At 43.8% G+C, this 26,613-nt stretch overlaps 1 protein-coding gene across 4 annotated transcripts in view; it reads right to left on the reverse strand.

The window, feature by feature from the left end:
- The window catches only part of DIAPH3 (diaphanous related formin 3), an 801,864-nt gene that overhangs the window by 410,038 nt on the left and 365,213 nt on the right, over positions 1-26,613 (reverse strand). For all 4 annotated transcript variants that reach the window (XM_073663944.1, XM_073663945.1, XM_073663943.1 and 1 more), the window contains 2 exons: positions 14,960-15,064; positions 6,652-6,954 (listed from right to left, as the gene is read on the reverse strand). In XM_073663944.1, the coding sequence (XP_073520045.1) occupies positions 6,652-6,954; positions 14,960-15,064 (408 nt within the window). The remainder of the gene's footprint in view (positions 1-6,651; positions 6,955-14,959; positions 15,065-26,613) is intronic.

Genomic DNA, 26,613 nt, shown 5'->3' on the forward strand with positions numbered 1-26,613 from the left:
GCTCTCAGGCTATGCAGCTCAGCTTCCACTCACTTTAATGGAAAAATGACTAATAGGGGTACTGGTTGTTGGGGGAATAATGATCTGATATTGATCAAGAATAGGCCAACAATATTCCATTGCAAGAAACATCTTTAAAAGGCAATCTATAGTTATCATCTGAGCAGACATCTCGAAAGTGTGAAGAAATCCTATTAATAAATAACATGTCCACCATTAGGTTAAAGTGGTATTCCCATTTCCAAGATCCTATCCCAATATGTAGTACTTCTTTTAATAAGTTTTGTCTCTTTCCCATGTAGGGCATTGCAGTAGCTAAGGTATCTGTTACGCTCCTAGATGGCGAAAGTAGTTCGCAGACCCACTGTGCCCAAGTCCGGACTTACCCTGGAAACATGTGACTAAGCAGCTACCTTGGTGTTCACTGGAGCCTCTAGTGGTAAGGTCAGGCTTGTGCAGCAGGTAGCTGCCAGGTACCACTCCAGGGCGGCCTCCAGCAGTAGCAGCCGACCCCAAAGGGCAGAGACGTTAATTCAGATTCTCAACAGGGCAGGATGGCCACTTGGGACAAGTTCAGACTGTGCAGACAAGGAGGCTACTTGGGATCGGTTCAGACCATGCAGACAGGACGGCCACCGGGACGGGTTCAGACTCTCAGGTCTCACAGGGATAGCAGACAGGTACCACCGACCACAGGGTACAGATACCGCAGATGCGATTACAGGTTCAGTGTTCTGGCCTGGGAACTCAGCCCCCAGGGTGGCAGACAGGTACCGCAGATACGGTTTCATGATACGGACTCTGCCGAAGCAGTCACAGGAACAAGGACAACTATACTGGACTAAAAGGACACAGGATATGGGAAACTATAACAGACTAGGGACGGAGGACGTGGCAACATACAGTTGAACACCAAATCAGCTAACATAACTATAGGGGTTGCTCAGGCACCTCCATATTGGGAAGGGTGCCTTTTATACAAGATGTCTCCCAACTATTGGCTGGGAGATACCTTGCAGGTGAAAACATTACTAAATGCCTCCCAGCTGTAAGCTGGGGGCATTTACCGTGTGCGTGCACTGCCCCTTTAAGAGTAGTGGAGCACTTGCACTAGGCATGCCGCCGAGACACAGTGCAGAGTGCACATCAGGAAGTCACACCAGGAAGTGCCAGGAGCACATATGGGGCTGCGCCGAGGACCAGGGTGGTGAGTAAGCCGACGTCCCTGCATGAAGAGAGAAGGAGACACCATGCAGTATCCAGTGCTACACTATCCATGGTTACAAGCATTCATCTATTGACAGTTAGCTAGTGGTCTAAACCTAGGATACCGAAGTTTCTGCAATTCCCTGCACATGAAGAAAGAGACAAAGCAAAACAGAAGAACTAGACTCCATTTCTAATCGTTCCTGCAATGAGTTTTTTATGCTGCGCAAAAACGCAGCGTCTTGCAGCTCCAGAAAAGTGGATGGGATTTATAAAAATCCTACACACACTGTTCTTTTCTTTCCCCCATAGAATTGCATGAGATGTGGAAAATCCACTGCAGAAACGCAATTAATCCGCACATGACTGTATGAAAGTTTGTCAAAGCCAAATACCAAGAAGTATCAAAAACAAAGCAGCTTAATTTAAAACATGACATAAGAAAAGGTGACAAAACCTGCAGCGTCAAAACCATAAACTCATCGTGGGAACATAGTCTTACATGTGTGAGGAGAATTTAGGACATTTAGGAGAATTGGTTTACCGCAGTAGAAGAACTTAATGCATTGTGCAATGGGCACGTGATGGAAAATCTTAGCTAAAAGCAAAATATTATGATGTAGCCTAGGGAGGCAGTCACACGGGCATATAAATCAGATCGAGATCGGATCGCAGTGGACAGACTGGCCGGCGGCCATCCCGCAGTATTTCTATGCAGCAGTCATGCTCCAGTCGTGAGAGCCGCCGGCCAGTCCATGCACGGCGTTCCAATCTTGGTCCGATTTATACAGCCGTTTGATCGCGCCCTTACAGCAACCCATAATTGGAGAGTGTATGTGTAGTAACAAAAAACTGTTTTTGGCAATTAAAATAACAAACTAATGTCATCAGCTAGTACAGTGGACCGTCGTACATAGTCCAACAGGTTAAGCTATAAACTGATACATAGTTACCTAGGTTGAAAGAAAAAAAAGACCTAGGTTCATGAATTTCGATCTCTATCACTAGATTATTTAGAACCCACGATGCCATTTGTTGAGTTAAATCATTCAGCCCTCCTATAAAAGCTGTTATAGTGTCTGCCATTACTACCTCTTGTGGTCGGGCATTACACAGTCTGACTGCTCTAACTGTAAAGAACCCTTTCCTGTTTGGCTACTGTGGATTGTTTTACCTGATACAGCGCTAGTCAAACGTTTGAACACACCTTTTCATGCCATGGTTATCTTTGATCTTATTGAAATGTGCACATTGTCAATTCAAACTGACGGCGGCAAAACAAAAAAGGAACCCGTATGGAAACAAAGAATTAAAAAATGATTGGGGAAAAAAAGTGTTAAACCTTAGAGTAAAAGTGGGGTACTTTGAGGAATCTATCAGCTTTACACCCCCATGGCGCTCTCACAAACAGCTTCATCAGGTGGTCACTTGGAGTAGCTTTCCAACAATCTTGAAGAAGTTACCAGAAAAGCTGAGTACTTTTTGGCTACTTTGCCTTCACTCTGCGCTCTAACTCATCACAAACCATCTCTCTTGGCCTAAGGTTAGATGATTGTGGACGCCATGTCATCTGACCCAGCACGCCATCCCTGTCCCTCTTGGTCACACAGCACTCACATTGCATGGCGGTGTGTTTAAGGTCATTGTTCTGTTGCAACACAAATGAGTATAAAAGTACAAACCTGAGGAGATGGCATGTTGTTACAGAATGCAGTGGTAGCCATGCTGGGTAAGTGCGTCTTGAATTTGGAAATAAAACAGTAACAGTTTCACCAGCAAACCACCCCACACAATCACAGTTCCCCCTCAATGCTTCATGATGGGTAAAACACATATAGAAGACATCTGCTCACTTTTTCTGCACCGCAAAAAGACACAGTTGGTACCAAAAATTTCACATTTTGACTCCTCACACAATAGTACAGATTTCTACTAATGTAATGTCCAGTCTTAGTGTTGCATGGCTCAAACAAGTCTCTTCTTCTTGTTTTCAGTCCTCAGTAATGGCTTATTTGCACCAGTTTGACCATAAAGGGATGTTTCTCTCAGTCTCCACTGGAAAGTTTATGTTGAGAGGTGTCTGCTACTTGATATCTGTGCATCATTTATAAGTGCTGTTATATGAGGTGCTTTCAATGTGTGGTTTCTGAGGATAGCAACTGATGAACTTATCCTCTGCAGCAGAAGTAATTCTTGGTCTTCTTTTCCTTAGGTGGTCCTCATAAGAGCTAGCTTGATCATAGCAATTCATGGTTTTCATGACTGCGCATGACAATACTGTCAAGATTTTATCATTCTTCTGGACAGACTGACCTTCGTGTCTTAAGGTAATGATGAACTGTAGTTTTTCATTACTTAGTTGAGCGTTTCTTGCTATACTCTAGATTAGTTGTGGAATAGGACTCAGCATTGTATGGAACTCTGTACCAACACTGTGTTGGCAACACACACCTGATGGTTGTACAAACTTTCTGAAGGTCTGTGATTCCACAAATTACCTCTTGACAAGTCATACCTGTTCATTGTAACCCTTTCCAGGCGACTACCTGATGAAGCGGTTTTAGAAAAAAAAAGCCAATCGTGTGTGTAATGCTGTCATCAGAGTAAAATGGAGAGTACTTTGAGAAATCTAAGATTTGATACATTCTGGTTTGTTTCAGACGTTTCTTCACTCCTTGTTGTCATATTTGTTCCATCATAGCTTTGCTACCTCCAGTCTGAATCTACGATGTGCATATTCCAATAAGAACAAGGAAAACTATTCCACGAACAGGTGTGTTTAAACTTTTGACCAGTACTGTATAAAACAGTCTTAAGTGGTTAGCAGGTACAGTGGACCATCTTTCAAGGTTTGAAAAATTTTTACTTTTAGAAAGCTATATCTTGGGTCCAAATATTGTACCATTACAACTGTCATAAGGGAATACATTCTCACATACCAACTTAAACTATCTTTGACTTAAATGAGTCAATAGAATAACTATAAGTTATTGCATTGTAATAAGTTATAAATTACATAGAAGGAGAAATGTAAATGGCAGTAATCGAGAGTCACAATAACCAAGAAGTAACACATTTACTAAAGGAATCTTCAGTTCTGACGTTCTTGGTATTTGCACATTGTAAAGCCCGATGTAAAAGCAGAAGATCAGAGTACTTCTTAACCTTGTCATAAATGCCTTACTAAAGGAGAACACATCTATCCACAATGCCACGTTATTTATGAATACATTTTAAAAAAGGAACAATAGCGCACAAAATAATTGAATATGGAGAGAGACATTTTCCAGTAAATAATTATTAAAGTGAAAATTGGTGTTTCTAAAGAATCTAAAAAGGCAAAAGAATTCAGTAAATTGGCAATACTAAATTAACATTCCAGCCTCTCTTCCTACAAACAATCACAGCACAATATTTCATTTCAAAGAGATGTGCCGCCGTGTGATAATATTGAGGGCTAAGTTATGAAGTGCTACAGAAGTAATAGGCAGAGAGGTTTATCTGAGCTTCGAAAAAATAGGTGACTGTGTCCTTGGACTCAAAAGGGTTGTCAAGTCATGTGATCATTATTCTGCTCATGCAAAGACGGTGCTTGAGAGCATACGTAATTTCACTTCCTAAGACATAACAAGGCTATTGAATCCACACGGACCTTCCTCGAGAATTTATGAATGAATATTAAAGGAATTCAGCATTTTAGAGAAATATTAACTGTGCTAGGACTTTTCTGCCATGCGGTTATCACATACAGTTAGGCCCATATATATTTGGACAGAGACAACATTTTTCTAATTTTGGTTCTAGACATTACCACAATGAATTTTAAACAAAACAATTCAGATGCAGTTGAAGTTCAGACTTTCAGCTTTCATTTGAGGGTATCCACATTAAATTGGATGAAGGGTTTAGGAGTTTCAGCTCCTTAACATGTGCCACCCTGTTTTTTAAGGGACCAAAAGTAATTGGACAATTGACTCCAAGGCTATTTCATGGACAGGTGTGGGCAATCCCTTCGTTATGTCATTCTCAATTAAGCAGATAAAAGGCCTGGAGTTGATTTTAGGTGCGGTGCTTGCATTTGGAAGGTTTTGCTGTGAAGTAAACATGCGGTCAAAGGAGCTCTCCATGCTGGTGAAACAAGCCATCCTTAAGCTACAAAAACAGAAAAAACCCATCCGAGAAATTGCTACAATATTAGGAGTGGCAAAATCTACAGTTTGGTACATCCTGAGAAAGAAAGAAAGCACTGGTGAACTCATCAATGAAAAAAGACCTGGGCGCCCACGGAAGACAACAGTGGTGGATGATCGCAGAATAATCTCCATGGTGAAGAGAAACCCCTTCACAACAGCCAACCAAGTGAACAACACTCTCCAGGAGGTAGGCGTATCAATATCGAAATCTATCATAAAGAGAAGACTGCATAAAAGTAAATACAGAGGGTTCACTGCACGGTGCAAGCCACTCATAAGCATCAAGAATAAAAAGGCTAGACTGGACTTTGCTAAAAAACATCTAAAAAAGCCAGCACAGTTCTGGAAGAACATTCTTTGGACAGATGAAACCAAGATCAACCTCTACCAGAATGATGGAAAGAGAAAAGTATGGTGAAGGCGTGGTACAGCTCATGATCCAAAGCATACCACATCATCTGTAAAACACGGCGGAGGCAGTGTGATGGCTTGGGCATGCATGGCTGCCAGTGGCACTGGGTCACTAGTGTTTATTGATGATGTGACACAGGACAGAAGCAGCCGAATGAATTCTGATGTCTTCAGAGCCATACTGTGTGCTCAGATCCAGCCAAATGCAGCCAAACTGGTTTGTCGTCGTTTCATACTACAGATGGACAATGATCCAAAACAAAGCCAAAGCAACCCAGGAGTTTATTAAAGCAAAGAAGTGGAATATTCTTGAATGGCCAAGTCAGTCACCTGATCTCAACCCAATTGAGCATGCATTTCACTAGTTGAAGACTAAACTTCAGACAGAAAGGCCCACAAACGAACAGCAACTGAAATCCACCGCAGTGAAGGCCTGGCAGAGCATCAAAAAGGAGGAAACACAGCGTCTGATGATGTCCATGAGTTCAAGACTTCAGGCAGTCATTGCCAACAAAGGGTTTTCAACCAAGTACTAGAAATGAACCTTTTATTTACAATTATTTAACCTGTCCAATTACTTTTGGTCCCTTTAAAAACAGGGTTGTACATGTTAAGGAGCTGAAACTCCTAAACCCTTCATCCAATTTTAATGTGGATACCCTCAAATGAAAGCTGAAAATCTGAACTTCAACTGCATCTGAATTGTTTTGGTTAAAATTCATTGTGGTAATGTCTATAACCAAAATTAGAAAAATGTTGTCTCTGTCCAAATATATATGGACCTAACTGTAACTATTACATACATTCAATTATACTGTAAATAGATAAATAAAAATAATACTTTTTGCCAATTTAGCCTCTTCATCCCCATTTCTGGTTTGAACTCTTTTTTAGGTTTTAAACCAAAAGGAAGAGACTTTGCCGGAGGGGAGTGTTGCCCTGCAAAAAACCCAGGTAATGGTGGAGCCCCAGGAGGTCCTCCACACATAGGAGGTGGTGGTGGAGGTGGTGGGGGCGGAGGAGGAGGTGGTGGCACAGATCCAAACGCTGCTCCAGGCGGTGGTGGTGGAGCTTTGGGGTCTTCTGGCTGTGGCAATTTCTCAGATGCTTTTAGTGCATTGATTTCACTATTAGACAGGCCACACTAGAAAAGAAAAACAGGAAGAATTGAAGTTTTACGCAAAAGAGAACAATTGTAGAGAATAATTTTAAGATGGATAAAGTACAAACACAAAGAATATATACAAATACTTTCTAAAATGTGTCATCTCTTGAGTATTCTTCAATTTAATGTGTAATTTATTGCTGCAAAATACAAACTTTTCTTCAAACGGACAGGGCTACGAGGCAGTGATCAGTATATATCAGTAAAAAAGGCTGCTTACACTTTGCTGTTTTTGCTTTTTAGCTAATATTCTTGGTCGAATATACTACAAGCTTTGTATATACAGGTCTTATGTCAAGCTGTATGTCTCCATGTTTACAGGCTTGACCTTGCCACTAGTCACACCAGCCATCATCTACTCCCCATATACATAGTAAGAAGGGACGGGAGGACAGCAGTATAACTGGTGAATGTGCATACAAGGGTTTGTAGTCTGTAGACACCTCTCCGCATAGGAGAAGGAGACAAAAACAGACAGATATTTCTAACACCAATATGATCAGACTTTGTTCTAAGGTAGGTGAGCAGTAGACAATGAGTGATAATACCTAAACCTTATGAAGTGCTACTCAACTCCATACCAGGAGAACCTGCATTACTCTGGGATATCATTTCTCTCGGATCAGTTTTCTCAACGGATTTTACAACTGCCTTAGATATCATTTGGCTTTTTTCTTTTTTTTACTACTTATTACAGCAAAATCATGAAGCTAGATTATAACACAGAACATGCATATTTTTTCTTGTAATCGGCTCTTTGAGCGGTCCGGTACAACTATTGATGAGTAGGATGCATGGGAACAATCCCACAGAAAATGCTTAAATCATATACAGGTGCATCTCACTAAATTAGAATAGCATCAAAAAGTTCATTTATTTCAGTTCTTCAATACAAAAAGTGAAACTGATATATTATATAGAGTCATTACAAACAGAGTGATCTATTTCAAGTGTTTATTTCTGTTAATGTTGATGATTATGGCTTACAGCCAATGAAAACACAAAAGTCATTATCTCAGTAAATTAGAATACTTTATAACAACAGCTTGAAAAATGTTTTTAAAATCTGAAATGTTGGCCTACTGAAATGTATGCTCAGTAAATGCACTCAATACTTGGTCGGGGCTCCTTTTGCATCAATTACTGCATCAATGCGGCGTGGCATGGAGGCGATCAGCCTGTGACACTGCTGAGGTGTTATGGAAGCCCAGGTTGCTTTGATAGCAGCCTTCAGCTTGTCTGCATTGTTGGGTTTGGTGTCTCTCATCTTCCTCTTGACAATACCCCAGAGGTCCCCAACCGCCGGTCCGCGGACCAGGACCGGGCCGTTGGGGATTTTCAGCCGGTCCGCGGCACCGCCACAGACAATCACTAAACATTGACAGTGTGCTCTGGTCTGCGGTGGCTCAGAGCACACTGTGTGGAGTGGATGTTGCCCGCTGTTCTAGACTCCCGCAGGGTAGACCTGTAGAGGACCTGTGATGACATCAAGGTACATAACTGTGATGTCACCACAGGTCCTGAAGCAGGATGAAGCAGGGGCGGAACTACCGCCCGTGCAGCCGGTTCATTGAACGGGGGCCCCGAGGGAGAGGGGGCCCCTCCAGCCTCCAGCAGGGCCGCCATCAGGGCATGACTGCCCTGACTCCAGTATGGGGCCCGGCCGGTAGGAGCCCCCTCGGAGCCCCCCTCTTGTGCGTCTCTCTCCTCATGGGGCCCCCGGCCCCATGCAAAGTGCCGGGTCCAGGACATCTCATAATTCCTCTGACTTCCGGTCATGTGACGGCGCCGTCACATGACCGGAAGGCAGGAGAACCTGGTGTAAGCGATTTGGACGAGCGCCAGGATTCTGCAGGGATCGCATGGGGGTAAGTATAACAAGTTTTTTTTTTTTTAAATACAATTAACTAGGAGTGGGGGGAATGGGAGATGCACATGGGGGAGGGGAGAGATGAGAGATGCACATGGGGGAGGGGAGAGATGAGAGATCCACATGGGGGGGAGGGGAGAGATGAGAGATGCACATGGGGGGGAGGGGAGAGATGAGAGATGCACATGGGCGGAGGGGAGAGATGCACATGGGGGGCAGGGGAGAGATGCACATGGGGGGGAGGGGAGAGATGAGAGATGCACGGGGGGGTGAGAGATGCACGGAGGGGATGAGAGATGCACGGGGGGGATGAGAGATGCACGGGGGGGATGAGAGATGCACGGGGGGGATGAGAGATGCACGGGGGGGATGAGAGATGCACGGGGGGGATGAGAGATGCACGGGGGGGATGAGAGATGCACGGGGGGGATGAGAGATGCACGGGGGGGATGAGAGATGCACGGGGGGGATGAGAGATGCACGGGGGGGATGAGAGATGCACGGGGGGGATGAGAGATGCACGGGGGGGATGAGAGATGCACGGGGGGGATGAGAGATGCACGGGGGGGATGAGAGATGCACGGGGGGGATGAGAGATGCACGGGGGGGATGAGAGATGCACGGGGGGGATGAGAGATGCACGGGGGGGATGAGAGATGCACGGGGGGGATGAGAGATGCACGGGGGGGATGAGAGATGCACGGGGGGGATGAGAGATGCACGGGGGGGATGAGAGATGCACGGGGGGGATGAGAGATGCACGGGGGGGATGAGAGATGCACGGGGGGGATGAGAGATGCACGGGGGGGATGAGAGATGCACGGGGGGGATGAGAGATGCACGGGGGGGATGAGAGATGCACGGGGGGGATGAGAGATGCACGGGGGGGATGAGAGATGCACGGGGGGGATGAGAGATGCACGGGGGGGATGAGAGATGCACGGGGGGGATGAGAGATGCACGGGGGGATGAGAGATGCACGGGGGGGATGAGAGATGCACGGGGGGGATGAGAGATGCACGGGAGGGATGAGAGATGCACGGGGGGGGATGAGAGATGCACGGGGGGGGGATGAGAGATGCACGGGGGGGTGAGAGATGCACGGGGGGGTGAGAGATGCACAGGGGGGGTGAGAGATGCACAGGGGGGGTGAGAGATGCACGGGGGGTGGATGAGAGATGCACGGGGGGGTGAGAGATGCACGGAGGGGGATGAGAGATGCACGGAGGGGGATGAGAGATGCACGGGGGGTGAGCTGCACATGGGGGGGTGAGAGATGCACATGGGGGGGGTTATGTTTACATAACTTTGTTGCCTTATGAAGGGCGGGGGGGGCCCCCAAAAATTTCTTGCACAGGGGCCCACTACAGTCTGTGTCCGCCCCTGGGATGAAGTAAATGCAGCTGAACAGCAGTTGTCAGGACAGCTGCCCTGTCCTGCTGCAGGGCGTGATGGGGCCTCAGTGATGCGGCTCCTGGCACAGCACATTATGTGGGGCTCCTGGCATAGCTCCTGGCGGGGACCTGGTCTACACTATATGATAAGTATGCACTAAACTCCAAATCCCTCCATTACCCTGCCCCCATATGACCAAAGCCCCGCCCACCCCACCCCCTCCTTGCTGGGCCATGGAAAAATGATCTTGCTTCAAGCCGGTCCCTGGTGCAAAAAAGGTTGGGGACCACTGCAATACCCCATAGATTCTCTATGGGGTTTAGATCAGGCGAGTTTGCTGGCCAATCAAGCACAGTGATACTGTTGTTTTTAAACCAGGTATTGCTACTTTTGGCAGTGTGGACAGGTGCCAAGTCCTGCTGGAGAATGAAATTTCCATCTCCAAAAAGCTTGTCGGCAGAGGGAAGCATGAAGTGCTCTAAAACTTCATGGTAGACTGCTGCGCTGACTTTGGTTTTGATAAAACCCAGTGGACCTACAAAAGCAGATGACATGGCTCCCCAAACCATCACTGATTGTTGAAACATCACACTAGACCTCAAGCTGCTTGGATTGTGGCCTCTCCACTCTTCCTCCAGACTCTGGGACCTTGATTTCCAAATGAAAATTGGAACTCTGGGACCTTGTAGAGTGTGTCAATGACTGCCTTCTGGACATTTGTCAAGTCAGCAGTCTTCCCCATGATTGTGGAGCCTACTGAAACAGACTAGGGGACCTTTTTAAATGCTTAGGAAGCCTTTGCAGGTGTTTTTTGTTAATTATTTTAGTTTACTGAGATAATGACTTTTGTGTTTTCATTGACTGTAAGCCATAATCATCAACATGAACAGAAATAAACACTTGAAATAGATCACTCTGTTTGTAATGACTCTGTATAATATAGGAGCTTCACTTTTTGTATTGAAGAACTGAAATAAATTTACATTTTCATGATATTCTAATTTAGTGAGACGTACCTGTATATGATATTTGTCACGGTTTCTTATTGGATAGGTCTCCCTACAGTACATGATTGGACAATCAGTGCTTAATGGGAATGGTAACCTCCGAGTCATCAATGTATTCATATATTACTACAAGGAATTACAGAGGGGTAGCACAACACAGAATATAGGAGAAGATGCTCCATAACTAGGGATGAGTGGACCCGTGAAGTTTGGGTTCTGGTACCCGACTGAACATTATGTCCAAAGTTCGGTTACCAGAACTTTACCCAAACTTGAACATGAACCGCATCCCAATGAAATGTATGGTAACCCGAACTTCAGAGGTGGAAAACTGTCTCTCTTTCCAGGAGAAGATCGTGTTCCGAGTTCAGCACCGAACGCCAAGTGTCCAGTATGAACCCTGAACTTTAAAGTTCGGGTTCGTTCATCTCTATCCATAACTTTTACAAATACAAGTATTGACTAAAACAGATTAAGAGACAACCGGCTCTGCTCAGAGTCACCTCCCAATTACTAGGTTAGCTGGAGCGAGCTCAATAGTCATTTTCTTCTTAGATAGCAGATTTCGGCAGGCCATGGTTTGTTCTGCTCATATCGATGCACTAGGAGACCGTGCCCAGCTTAAACTCATACGATCCTGTATACAATAGGATAGCTCTGCAGGGTGTAAGGTGATTCACCAGCACTGGAGTCCTAAATAACGAGGCTCAAGAGATGGAGAAGGGCACTGACTACCTGCGCATGCATATATATATATATATATATATATATATATATATATATATATATATATATATATATATATATATATATATATATATATATATATACACAGTGCCTACAAGCAGTATTCAACCCCCTGCAGATTTAGCTGGTTGACACATGCGGAATTAACTTGGCATTGTGACATTTGTACTGTAGATCAGCCTGGAAGTGGGAAATGCACAGCAGCAAATATTGTTTTTTTTTTTTTTTTTTTTAAAACGTTAAAAGTTAATTCAGAGTGTCATTTATTATTCAACCCCTCAAACCACAAGAATTCTGTTTGGTCCCCCTAAAGTATTAAGTAGTAGTTCAGGCACCAAGAATAATGAGCTTCACATGTGTGGATTAAAGATCTCTTTTGCCAGCCTTTTCAGACTATTTAAGACCCTCCCCAAACTTGTGAACAGCACTCAGACATGGTCAACATGGGAAAGACAAAGGAGCATTCCAAGGCCATCAGAGACAAGATCGTGGAGGGTCACAAGGCTGGCAAGGGGTACAAAACCCTTTCCAAGGAGTTGGGCCTACCTGTCTCCACTGTTGGGAGCATCATCCGTAAGTGGAAGGCTTATGGAACTACTGTTAGCCTTCCACGGCCTGGACAGCCTTTGAAAGTGTCCTCCCGTGCCGAGGCCAGGCTTGTCCGAAGAGTCAAGGCTAACCCAAGGACAACAAGGAAGGAGCTCCGGGAAGATCTCATGGCAGTGGGGACATTGGTTTCAGTCAATACCATAAGTAACGTACTCCACCGCAATGGTCTCCGTTCCAGACGAGCCCGTAAGGTACCTTTACTTTCAAAGCGTCATATCAAGGCTCGTCTACAGTTTGCTCATGATCACTTGGAGGACTCTGAGACAGACTGGTTCAAGGTTCTATGGTCTGATGAGACCAAGATCGAGATCTTTGGTGCCAACCACACACGTGACGTTTGGAGACTGGATGGCACTGCATACGACCCCAAGAATACCATCCCTACAGTCAAGCATGGTGGTGGCAGCATCATGCTGTGGGGCTGTTTCTCAGCCAAGGGGCCTGGCCATCTGGTCCGCATCCATGGAAAGATGGATAGCACGGCCTACCTGGAGATTTTGGCCAAGAACCTCCGCTCCTCCATCAAGGATCTTAAGATGGGTCGTAATTTCATCTTCCAACAAGACAACGACCCAAAGCACACAGCCAAGAAAACCAAGGCCTGGTTCAAGAGGGAAAAAGTCAAGGTGTTGGAGTGGCCTAGTCAGTCTCCTGACCTTAACCCAATTGAAAACTTGTGGAAGGAGCTCAAGAATAAAGTCCACATGAGACACCCAAAGAACCTAGATAACTTGGAGAAGATCTGCATGGAGGAGTGGGCCAAGATAACTCCACAGACCTGTGCCGGCCTGATCAGGTCTTATAAAAGACGATTATTAGCTGTAATTGCAAACAAGGGTTATTCCACAAAATATTAAATATAGGGGTTGAATAATAATTGACCCACACTTTTATGTTTAAAATTTAATAAAATTCAACTGTGCAACATAACTTTTTGGTTTGTAAGATTTATGCTTCTGTTCATAAAACTTACTCTCGTTTGCAGTTTGAAGGCTCTAACTTATTTGCATCTTATCAAACCAGCTAAATCTGCAGGGGGTTGAATACTACTTGTAGGCACTGTATATATATATATATATATATATATATATACATACATACGTATATATACAGTATACGCAGCCCAGATGACCATTGCCGGTCCATGCTTCTATTTAGAGACACAATCTCCAATGTAAGTGATTCAGACCACTAATCGTTCTCCACACTCCTACACTATAATCACTGCTCTAGATACCTGGACTTACACATTTACAACAATGCGTCTCTCAAGCTCCAAGCCGACTGCACGTCCCCATATTGACAGCATTCAGCCTGAAGGTTTATACTGGGCAGCACACACTTTTTCCATGAGAGAAGGCTGAGGAATATTTAGAAGCGTTCATTATAAATAGGCCACCAGGGATGCATTAAACATACCATAGCTCTAAAATTTTAACAAATCAGTCCCAGGCAATGCTGCCTGTTGTGATCACCTGCCAGCCCAGTAAGTAGCTGCTGTAAGGACGGCCTCAGGCTATCCTGAGCATCTGCGTATTTCTTGATATTAGAACTGTGTACAATAAACCGTAAATGAATAATACAAATGCACTAGAAATTCACTGTTTCAGGTTGGACTCAATCATTTTATACACTCCATCTTTTCAGTCCCCTCTCAGCAGGTCGAGCTAAGCAGAGCAACCATTGTCATTTTTACTTAAACTTCTCTCGTTTTCTTGCGTCGTCTTCTCATAACATAGGAGACAATGCAAACAGGAGAAAGGACTAGACCTTATCATTTTTTTTTCTTCCTCCAAACATAAGACTTGTCAAACAGCCAAATTACATGCCTACATAGAAAAATCACACGCTCTTGTCATGTTTTCATCTGTTTACTTTACGAAATTGAAAAATTATCAGAAAATATTATTTTCCGCGTGGCAGGTTATCTTTCACTGCAGGTTACCAAAAGCCGAAGGTTCAACAAAATAGATTACCGGAGGAATAATTTCCTGCGCCGAGACAAAGATCAGTGATGAATGCCAAATCCACAAGCTGAAGAGTTTGTGCCCTCTGTGGTTAATTACTTACAACAAATGTGACACAGAGCAAAACCTGAATGAAACGCGCTTAATTAACATAAGATTTAGCAAAAAAAAATAGATCAATTTGAGATCACACATGGCTAATTAATGACTCTCGCTAATACTTTTTGAACGTTAAAGTGGCACCTATGAATAAGAAAATTGATAGTAAACAATTCCAGGCGGGTGTTAAGAAATCTGAAATCCTACTCCTGTTTGAAAGGTATTAAGTGGAATTTGCTCCTACAGTCATGTTCTTGTATTCAATATATTCATTTAACATGCTCCATTACCTGGGATTTAAAAGCCTGTAATTCCGCTTGAAGTTCATTGATTTTTTCTTCATTTTTCTGCAATTGGGACTGGGTCTCTTGGCGAATTGTAAATTCTTCTTCGTACTGAAAAGCACAGAAATACCGTGTCAATTTCTTTAAATCCATGCTTATTAAAAAATTTTATTTTTTTGTTTTCATTTCAGTATGAGAAAAGAAGCGCGAGGCCTCTGCTGACTTTAAAGTGCATGATACAAAAAAAATCCTTAATTTTCTTAAGCAAATAAAAAGTGAATTAATTCAAGAGTATTTAGTAGAAAGTTGAGCAACAAAATGTGTAGAACACTGGTCCAGCGTCCACATCAGTCAGGACTCAGTGGCAGCCATTTCTTTGGCAGGCATAGGAATGTTGGCATCCTTGGCGCCTTTAGCGCTTACAAGCCCCCCGCGACATCATAATATCACAAGGAGCCCAGGATGTTCTCAGGTGCTGACCAATGAAGTTTGCAGGACTCTGCTCCGGCTGCCACCAATCCTATAGTATTTTGCATATGGTGAATTACGGTAAGTAAGCTGGACTACATCAGGTTTTCTTTCTATGTTTCTTGTGTGTATGTGAACTACTTGATGTGCAAAAGCACATTCATTGACCGCCTGCTCTGCAGTGTGTGTGCGCAGTGAGCGCTGACCACGACAGCTCCCTGCACTGTCAGGAAGAATAAAGCTTCATCTTCTCCCTGTAGCTGCACTTCCAGTAAGTCAGCCAGACATTATTTAAGGGGTTTGTCACCCCCAAAATGATAACTAAACCACTTACCCAGATAAGTAAAGGACTTAGCCCCAATAAAATCATATCTGCAGCATAGCTTCAAGTATTTTAGCTAGCATAAATAAAGATTTATTTTGAATGAAAATAAGGGGGCTCTGGTGCACCCTTAGTGTGGCTGGGAATAGCACGCGTGCTGGGTCACGCGTGTAATAGATTTTAAGTGCAATAATTACAAGTGCAGTTATACAATGGCAGTTGGACAGGGCAGGAGACAGGTAAGATGCATAAGATATTCATACAAACATGCTTCTTGGTCAGTCATACTGCATTATGCATAAGTCTTATCAATTTGCTTTTTATTTGTTTTCACTTCTGCTTACTCACAACTCACCTGCCCATTAACACATTCTGTGCACTCACTCTATATCAGCCCCTCCCTTCTCCCCTCTCCCATGTATAACTCTGAGGCTCTACTGACATTCCTCACCCACTGCAAACCATCCTCTACCTCCATACAGCACTCAAAAAGTTCATACAAATCATTAGACCACCTGCTCTTTCTCTTCTTTCTCCTTTTACTAGTCGCAGGCGACATCTCCCCCAACCCTGGGCCTCCCTCCACTAGCGTACACCACTCTCCTCCAGCTGCATATAGAAACCCTGCTAATCTTATTAACGTTCAGTGCATGCCCTCTCCTATCGATTTCCATTGCGCTCTCTGGAACGCACGGTCTGTGTGTAACAAACTAACTTACATCCATGATTTTTTCCTCTCTAATTCTCTTAACCTTCACGCTATCACAGAAACCTGGATTCAGCAGCCAGACACCACCGATGCTGCTGCTCTCTCGTTTGATGGGCTGAAATTTTCACATACCGCCAGACCTGGCAACAGACAGGGTGGAGGTGTTGGTCTGCTCCTTTCCTCACAATGTGCTTTCCAGGTCATCCCCCAGGTTCCCTCACTTATGTTTCCTTCCTTTGAAGTCCACACCATCAGACTCTTTAAACCCTTCTCCCTGCGAGTGGCGGTTGTGTATCGCCCTCCAGGCTCCCCCCACCAGTTCTTGGATCATTGCCACCAGGCTTCCTCACTTTCTATCCTGTGACATCCCCACCCTCATCATGGGCGACTTTAACATCCCCATCGATGATCCCCTCTCCCAATCTGCCTCTCATCTACTTTCTCTAACCTCTTCATTCCGTCTCTCACAGTTTACTAATTCTCCTACCCATGAAGACGGGCATACTCTGGACCTGTTTTTTTCCAGTCTCTGCTTGCTGGATGACTTTACCAACTCCCCTCTCCCGCTCTCGGACCACAACCTTCTTTCCTTCTCTGTTAAGAATTGTCTCCTCACCCGGGACACCCCCACTTACCACACTTATAGGAATACACGTACCATTAATACCCAGCAGCTTATGGACAATCTCCACACAGCTTTAGCCCCCATCTCCTCCTTCTCCTGTCCAGACTTAGCATTGTCACACTACAATAATACACTGAAGAGTGCCCTAGATGAAGCAGCTCCTTCTACTCGCAGAAAGACCCGACAAACACGTTTTCTTCAACGTTGCTCAAGGTGTGCTGAGCGTCCGTGGAGAAAATCACTTTTAGCAGAGGACTTCATCCACTATAAATTCATGCTCAAAACCTATAACTCTGCCCTTCATCTGGCCAAACAATGCTACTTCACCACCCTCATCACTTCAATGTCCAACAATCCAAAACGACTTTTCGAAACCTTAAACTCCCTCCTGAAACCTAAAGCACAGGCCCCCACCACCAACCTCAGCGGGGAGGATCTGGCCACTTATTTCTTTGAAAAAATCAACCACATCCATCAGGACATCTCAGCCCAATCTCCTCAGGATCCCCTTCCCTGCCGCACTTCAAGCTCACTAGCCATCTTTGAGCCTGTCACAGAAGAAGAAGTTACCCAGCTCCTCGCTTCTTCTCGGCCTACAACCTGCAACAGTGACCCTATTCCTTCACATCTCCTGCAGTCCCTCTCACCCGTGGTCACCACTCACCTGACTAAAATATTTAACCTCTCTCTTTCTTCAGGTATCTTTCCCTCCTCATTTAAACACGCCATCATAACCCCTTTACTTAAAAAGCCATCCCTGGACCAGAACTGCGCTGCTAACTACAGACCTGTCTCTAATCTTCCTTTCATCTCTAAACTCCTAGAACGCTTGGTCCACTCCCGTCTAATCCGCTATCTCTCAGATAACTCTCTCCTCGACCCTCTACAATCTGGTTTCCGCTCCTTACACTCCACTGAAACTGCCCTCACAAAAGTCTCTAATGATCTACTAACAGCCAAATCCAAAGGTCACTGCTCCCTGCTGATTCTCCTGGATCTCTCTGCAGCATTTGACACTGTGGATCACCAGCTCCTCCTCACTATGCTCCGCTCTATAGGCCTCAAGGAAACCGTTCTCTCCTGGTTCTCCTCCTACCTCTCTGACCGCTCCTTCACTGTATCTTTTGCCGGCTCCTCTTCCCCTTACTATCGGGGTTCCGCAGGGCTCAGTCCTAGGCCCCCTCCTCTTCTCTCTATACACTGCCCCTATTGGACAAACAATCAGCAGATTTGGGTTCCAGTATCATCTCTATGCTGACGACACCCAATTATACACTTCTTCCCCTGACATCACCCCTACCCTAATACAAAATACCAAGGATTGTTTGTCGGCTGTGCCTAGCATCATGTCCTCCCTCTATCTTAAACTGAATCTCTCCAAAACTGAACTTCTTGTGTTTCCCCTCTCTACTAACCTAACTCTACCTAACATCGAAATGACCTTGGAGGGGTCAACCATAACTCCCAAGCAGCACGCCCACTGCCTTGGGGTCATATTCGACACTAACCTTTCCTTTACTCCCTATATCCGATCACTCACTCGCTCTTGTCACCTGCATCTTAACCGCTTCGCGACGTGCCACTGTAGATAAACGTCGGCGCTTGCTGGGCTCTGTGCAGCGCCGACGTTTAGAAACGGTGGGTGGTCTCGCAGCGCTCAGGACCCCCAGGGTCCTGCAAGCGCAGCGATTCCGGTGCAGAGCATTAGCTCTGACAGGGAACATCATCGGGACCTGATTGGATCAGGTCCCAGTGATGTTAACCCTTTGCTGTCTTCTATATGCCGCGATCTATAGTGATCGCGGCATATAGAAGACAGCAGGAGGAGAGGGGGTCGTCCACTTACCTCTCCGACGGCCCCCTTATACCTTCCAGGACCTGGCGTTGCTATGGCAACTGGAGGTCACATGACCGCCTCCAGATCTGCCATATATGGTGTCCTGCCTGGCTCAGCCTGCAGCTGAAGCCTGGCAGGACACACTGACTGTGAAAGTCAGCAAAGATCTCATGTAATGTAATACATGTCTATTACATTACATGAGATCAGTGATCAGAAAAATAAAAATTAATGTCCCATACAGGGACTAAGTAAAAATGTAAAAAAAAAGTTAAAAAATGTTTTTAAACTGTTAAAAAAAAAATCAGAAAATAAATAAAAATAAATAAATAAAATATTAAACCAAATAAATCCGTACATTTACGCAAAACCAAAAAAAGTACACATATTTGGTATCGCCGCGTCCAAAACAACCCGATCTATAAAACTGTCACACTAATTAACTCCTTCTGTGCACACCGTAATAAAAATAAATAAAAAACGGAGCAAAAAACTATGCTTTTTCATCATATCGCCAAACAAAAAGAGGAAAATAAAGCGATCAAAAATCAAAATGGAAATAAAAATGGTACCGCTGAAAACGTCATCTTGTTCCGCAAAAAAAACCGCCATACAGCTCCATCAGCCGAAAAATAAAAAAGTTATAGCGCTCAGAATAAAGCAATGCAAAAACAATATTTTTTCTATAAAATTGTTTTATTGTGTAAAAGCGCCAAAACATAAAAAAAATATACAGAAGTGTAGTATCGCTGTAAACGTACTGACCCGAAGAATACGCTGCCTGATCACTTTTACCACACGCAGAACGGCATAAAAAAAACCCCTCAAAAAACAATTCCTGAATTGTTGATTTTTGTTAATTTTACCTCCCAAAAAACGGAATAGAAAGCGATCAAAAAATGTCACATACCCAAAAATGGTACCAATAAAAATGTCAACTCGTCCCGCAAAAAACAAGCCGTCACATGACTCTGTCGGCCGAAATATGGAAAAATTATAGATCTCAAAATATGGCGATGCAAAAACTAGATGTTGCAAAAAAAAGCGTCTCTTAGTGTGTGACAGCTGTCAGTCATAAAAACCCGCTATAAATCTGGTATATCTGTAATCACACCGACCCGAAGAATAAAGTAATCTCATCACTTATACCGCACGGGAAAGGCCTAAAAAATAAATATAACCAATTCTTCACCTGCTACTGATTTGTTTATTATGTCTCCCAAAGATCGCAGTAAGGCTCTGCCCACATTTATCCTGCGCTCTGCGCTGAGCGCTTACACCTGAGTTTCCGTGTAAATCTCTGAAATACGTGAATCAGATGGAACCCATGACGGAAGATTCCCTGTAATGAGGCAGATATAGGCCACTGTGGATGCCGTCTGGCCTGTGATCCCACGGTGTCATTTGTTTTAGGCGTGCATAAAAGTGCGGTTGGCCACAGTTTTGTGCACTTCTGAAAAGAAGAACACCGCTAAACAGAGGCCAGACGGAGTCCAGAGTAACTCTGCTGCCTCATTACAGTGAATGGATCCCGCAAGGGTTTCATCTGAATTACATCACTTGGAAATTTAGATGGAAATTTCATGGTGCAATTTATCCTGTTACCCTTATGATAATGCAAAATTAGGGAATGAAAAACATTTTTTGTGGGAAAAATGTGAAAATTTTATTTTTATGGCTCAATATTATAAACTTCTGTGAAGCAGCTGGGGGTGCAAGGTGCTCACCACACATCTAGATAAGTTCCCTAAGGGGTCTAGTTTCCAAAATGGTGGCACTTGTGGGGGGTTTCCACTGTTTAGGCACATCAGGGGCTCCCCAAATGCGACATGGCATTTGCTAAATATTCAAACAAATTTTACATTCAAAAAGTCAAATGGCGCTCCTTCCCTTCCGAACCCTGCCGTGCACCCAAACAGTGGTTTGCCTCCACATATGGGGTATCAGCGTGTTCAGGAGAAATTGCACAACAAATTTCATGGTGCAATTTATCCTATTACCCTTATGATAATGCAAAATTAAGGGATGAAAAATGTTTTTGAGGGAAAAATGTGAAAATTTTATTTTTACAGCTCAATATTATAAACTTCTGTGAAGCACCTTGGGGTTCACACATCTATACAAGTTCCCTAAGGGGTCTAGTTTCCAAAATGGTGTCACTTGTGGGGGGATTCCACTGTTTAGGCACATCAGGGGCTCTCCAAACGCAACATGGCGTCTGCTAATTATTCAAACAAATTTTACATTCAAAAAGTCTAATGGCGCTCCTTCCCTTCCGAACCCTGCAGTGCGCCCAAACAGTGGTTTTCCCTCACATATGGGGTATCAGCGTGCTCAAGAGAAATTGCACAAAAAAATTTGGGGTCCATTTTTTCCTGTTACCCCTGTGAAAATAAAAAAATTGGGTCTAAAGTAACATTTTTGTGAAAAAAATTAAATGTTCATTTTTTTCTTCCACATTCCAAAAATTCCTGTGAAGCACCTGAAGGGTTAATAAAGTTCTTGAATGTGGTTTTGAGCACCTTGAGGGGTGCAGTTTTTAGAATGGTGTCACTTTTGGGTATTTTCTGTCATAAAGACCGCTCAAAGTGACTTCAAATATGATGTGGTCCCTAAAAAAATGTTTTTGTAAATTTTGTTGGAAAAATAAGAAATCACTGGTCAACTTTTAACCCTTATAGCTCCCTAACAAAAAAAATTTTGGTTCCAAAATTGTGCTTATGTAAAGTAGACATGTGGGAAATGTTATTTATTAACTCTTTTGTGTGACATATCTCTCTGATTTAAGGGCATGAAAATTCAAAGTTTGAAAATTGCAAAATTTTCACCAAATTTCCGATTTTTTCACAAATAAACGCAAGTGATATCGAAGAAATTTTACCACTATCATGAAGTACAATATGTCAAGAAAAAATATTCTCAGAATCAGGGGGATCCGTTGAAGCGTTCCAGAGTAATTACTTCATAAAGTGACAGTGGTCAGAATTGAAAAAATTGGCCCGGTCACGAAGGCAAAAACAGGCTCTGGTGCGAAGTGGTTAAAAACATCTCCAGAATCCAATCTTTTCTCACTTTGGAAACTGCGAAAACTCTTACTGTCGCTCTTATTCACTCTTGTCTGGACTACTGCAACTCTTTTCTGATCGGTCTCCCTCTTACCAAAATTTCCCCTCTCCAATCTGCGGCAGCCAGGGTCTTATTTCTGTCCAGCCGCTTCACCGATGCCTCCACCTTGTGCCAGTCATTACACTGGTTACCCATTCGCTACAGGGTCCAATATAAACTCATTGCTCTCACCCACAAAGCTATCCACAGTTCAGCACTGCCTTATATCTCCTCTCTCATCTCAGTCTATCGTCCTACATGTGCCCTCCGTTCCACAAATGACCTAAGACTAACATCCCCCATAATCCGAACCTCGCACCTAAGTCTCCAAGACTTCTCTCGTGCTGCGCCAGTTCTCTGGAATGCTCTACCCCAGACGATCCGATTGATGTCTAGCCCCGATGTTTTCAAGCGCGCTTTTAAAACCCATCTCTTTAAACAAGCCTACCATCTCAAATACCCAGTAAACTAACTTTCCACTGTTCCCTCTTAAATACTATTCAGAATCTGCCCCCTACTGTTCATCTGTTTCTACACCCTTCATGCACACGATAACTGCACTCGGTAATTGAGTATTGCACTTGAACATACAGGCTGATGACCGGATCATACAGCTTTATATGATAATCCCTACTTATTATAATTGCCTGACCTGAAATAACAAGCACTTTCCACCTATTGTGTCCCCCCATTTCCTTGTAGAATGCAAGCTTGCGAGCAGGACCCTCACTCCTGATGTAACTGTTAAACTGTCTCAACTTGTATTGAATTTATTGTTTGTACATGTCCCCGTTTAATTGTAAAGTGCTGCGGAATATGTTGGCGCTATATAAATAAAAATTATTATTATTATTATTAAGGGCTGGATGCACGTCATGCACCCTCAGTTTGCATATTGAGCACTATCATCCCATGACTGACACTCTGCTGCAGACTGGAGGCAGCAATAATACTGAGCAGAGCCCGCAATCACACTATGTCAGGGTTCCCCAACTCCAGTCCTCAAGGCCCACCAACAGGTCATGTTTTCAGGATTTCCTTAGTATTGCACAGGTGATGGAATTATTGCCTGTGCAGGTGATGCAATTATCACCTGTGTAATACTAAGGAAATCCTGAAAACATGACCTGTTGGTGGGCCTTGAGGACTGGAGTTGGGGAACCCTGCACTATGTGATAGGAGCTGCCGTGTCCATGTAGAGATGCAGAGTCGCTTGATACCTTTCTGCACACAGGAACCAGCAACGAGACCCAGCAATAAAACTAATGAGAGAGTGGCTGCAGTGTCTGTGTGGAGGTGCAGAACAGCTGATAGTGCCACTCAGTGCTGTACTGCAGACAGGAGGCAGCAATGAGCGCTGACAATAATATGTGAACATGGGTGCAGTGTCTGCGTGGAGGTGCAGAAGGGCTGATAGTGCCGCTCAGTGCTGTACTGCAGACAGGAGGCAGCAATGAGCGCTGACAATAATATGTGAACATGGGTGCAGTGTCTGTGCGGAGGTGCAGAACAGCTGATAGTGCCGCTCAGTGCTGTACTGCAGACAGGAGGCAGCAATGAGCGCTGACAATAATATGTGAACATGGGTGCAGTGTCTGCGTGGAGGTGCAGAAGGGCTGATAGTGCCGCTCAGTGCTGTACTGCAGACAGGAGGCAGCAATGAGCGCTGACAATAATATGTGAACATGGGTGCAGTGTCTGTGTGGAGGTGCAGAAGGGCTGATAGTGCCGCTCAGTGCTGTACTGCAGACAGGAGGCAGCAATGAGCGCTGACAATAATATGTGAACATGGGTGCAGTGTCTGTGTGGAGGTGCAGAAGGGCTGATAGTGCCGCTCAGTGCTGTACTGCAGACAGGAGGCAGCAATGAGCGCTGACAATAATATGTGAACATGGGTGCAGTGTCTGCGTGGAGGTGCAGAAGGGCTGATAGTGCCGCTCAGTGCTGTACTGCAGACAGGAGGCAGCAATGAGCGCTGACAATAATATGTGAACATGGGTGCAGTGTCTGTGTGGAGGTGCAGAAGGGCTGATAGTGCCGCTCAGTGCTGTACTGCAGACAGGAGGCAGCAATGAGCGCTGACAATAATATGTGAACATGGGTGCAGTGTCTGTGTGGAGGTGCAGAAGGGCTGATAGTGCCGCTCAGTGCTGTACTGCAGACAGGAGGCAGCCAAGAGAGCTGACATTAACACTTTAAGCACTGCTGCAGACATCTACACTGTGTTCCAAATTATTATGCAAATAATATTTTCTCAGATTTTCCAAAAGTACCTATATGAATTGCAGTCATTGTAATTTTCCAGTCAAATAACTATTAGAGTACAATTGAAAGGTTTTTGTACAAACTGCCTATGATAACAGTATATTTTAAAAAAAAATAAAAAACTCAAACTGCACTCAAAATGCATGTTCCAAATTATTATGCACAGCAGAGTTTTCAACCTTTTCATTTTAATAAAGAACAAAAAAATGGTCATTTTTGAAATTATAAGCATTAGCAGGTTATTACAAACTGAAATCAAACAGTTTTCAACTCAAAACTTTATTCTAGGTGATGTTACATTTGCACATAGGACCCCTTGTTTGAAAGGAGCTTCTGAACTCTCTCGTCCATTGAATTTGTCAGGTTTTGGATGGTTTCTGCTTCAATTGTTTTGCATGAGGACAGAATACCCTCCCAGAGGTGTTGCTTAGATGTGAACTGCCTCCCGCCATCATAGACACTCCTTTTGATGATGCTCCAGAGGTTCTCAATGGGGTTGAGGTCAGGGGAGCATGGGTGCCACACCATAAGTTTGTCCCCTTTTATGCCCATAGCAGCCAGAGATGCAGATGTGTTATGTGCAGCATGAGACGGGGCATTATCATGCATGAAATGATCTCGATGGTCCAGATGGATGGAGTGGAGGATGGCTGGTTGATGGACACCCCATGCAAACACGGCTACGGCGCTAACAAGGAGGAGGTGGAGTAATGTTTTGGGCTGGAATCATGGGGAGAGAGATTGTCGGCCCTTTTAGGATCCCTGAAGGGGTAAAGATGAACTCCATAATGTATGTTGAGTTTCTCAAACAGCACTTCCTGCCATGGCTCAAGAAGAAGAACCGTGCATTCCGCAGCAAGATCATTTTCATGCATGATAATGCCCCGTCTCATGCTGCACATAACACATCTGCATCTCTGGCGGCTATGGGCATAAAAGGGGACAAACTTATGGTGTAGCCCCCATGCTCCCCTGACCTCAACCCCATTGAGAACCTCTGGAGCATCATCAAAAGGAGTGTCTATGATGGCGGGAGGCAGTTCACATCTAAGCAACAGCTCTGGGAGGGTATTCTGTCCTCATGCAAAACAATTGAAGCAGAAACCATCCAAAACCTGACAAATTCAATGGACGAGAGAGTTCAGAAGCTCCTTTCGAACAAGGGGTCCTATGTGCAAATGTAACATCACCTAGAATAAAGTTTTCAGTTGAAAACTGTTTGATTTCAGTTTGTAATAACCTGCTAATGCTTATAATTACAAAAATGACCATTTTTTTGTTCTTTATTAAAATGAAAAGGTTGAAAACTCTGCTGTGCATAATAATTTGGAACATGCATTTTGAGTGCAGTTTGAGTTTTTTATTTTTTTAAAAATATACTGTTATCATAGGCAGTTTGTACAAAAACCTTTCAATTGTACACTAATAGTTATTTGACTGGAAAATTACAATGACTGCAATTCATATAGGTAATTTGGGAAAATATTATTTGCATAATAATTTGGAACACAGTGTAGATATAACACTGCTAAAGATGCAGTTTGAAAGGGCAAATCGGTACACTGAGCCCCTTGGCTATAAAAAAGAGTGAATCAAATCTCCCTCATTTGCATGTTTAATATCAATACTACAGGTATGATTTTTTAAGGGCTGTCCCCTATATATTTGTATCAGTGGTTTAGTTACTGTTTTGGGGGTAACAACCTCCCTGCTTAAACTCTATTTACCTGCAGATTACCGATATCGGAGAATAAATAGCGTTTGTGGAGGAGACATATTACCTTTAAATAGAGCGCATAGCTTGTAATAATAATGAATAAATCGGGGTCACCCTGTAGATCTGTTTGCATTCTGACAATTTCTGTTGATATTTAAAATAAAAAGCCTAATGGTGTCCACTAGCATCAATGCTGATAAGATATAGTACATAACAGAAGCTGGAGTGGGAGTGGGTGAAAATTTATATACACAAAGACATCTATTCTATATAGACCAACAGATTGTGAATGTGGATGGGAATGAATGGACTACTGCAGCATCCGCTCCCCGGCCTTCACTTCCAGCCATGTACGTGGATCACTACACAGAGCATTGTGCCGGCCATTTATTGTGGATATTTCTAGCACTGTTTTTTAATGCAATCTGCAAACCTAAAAGCTAGGACTTTCCCTGTTGAGTACATTTTTTTACACCAGTTATAGTCTTGCATAAATTGTTATTTAACTGTAAGCGTACTCTCCTAATGGAAAGTGTATGCTTTGGGCAACACATCTAAAATGTATGCGATATTCCTATAAAATAACCATGTTCCTTCTTCAAACAGGAAATA

The sequence above is a fragment of the Phyllobates terribilis genome, unplaced genomic scaffold (assembly GCF_046119375.1).
Source record: "Phyllobates terribilis strain yellow unplaced genomic scaffold, ASM4611937v1 Scaffold_2__4_contigs__length_985480577, whole genome shotgun sequence".
NCBI lineage: Eukaryota > Metazoa > Chordata > Amphibia > Anura > Dendrobatidae > Phyllobates > Phyllobates terribilis.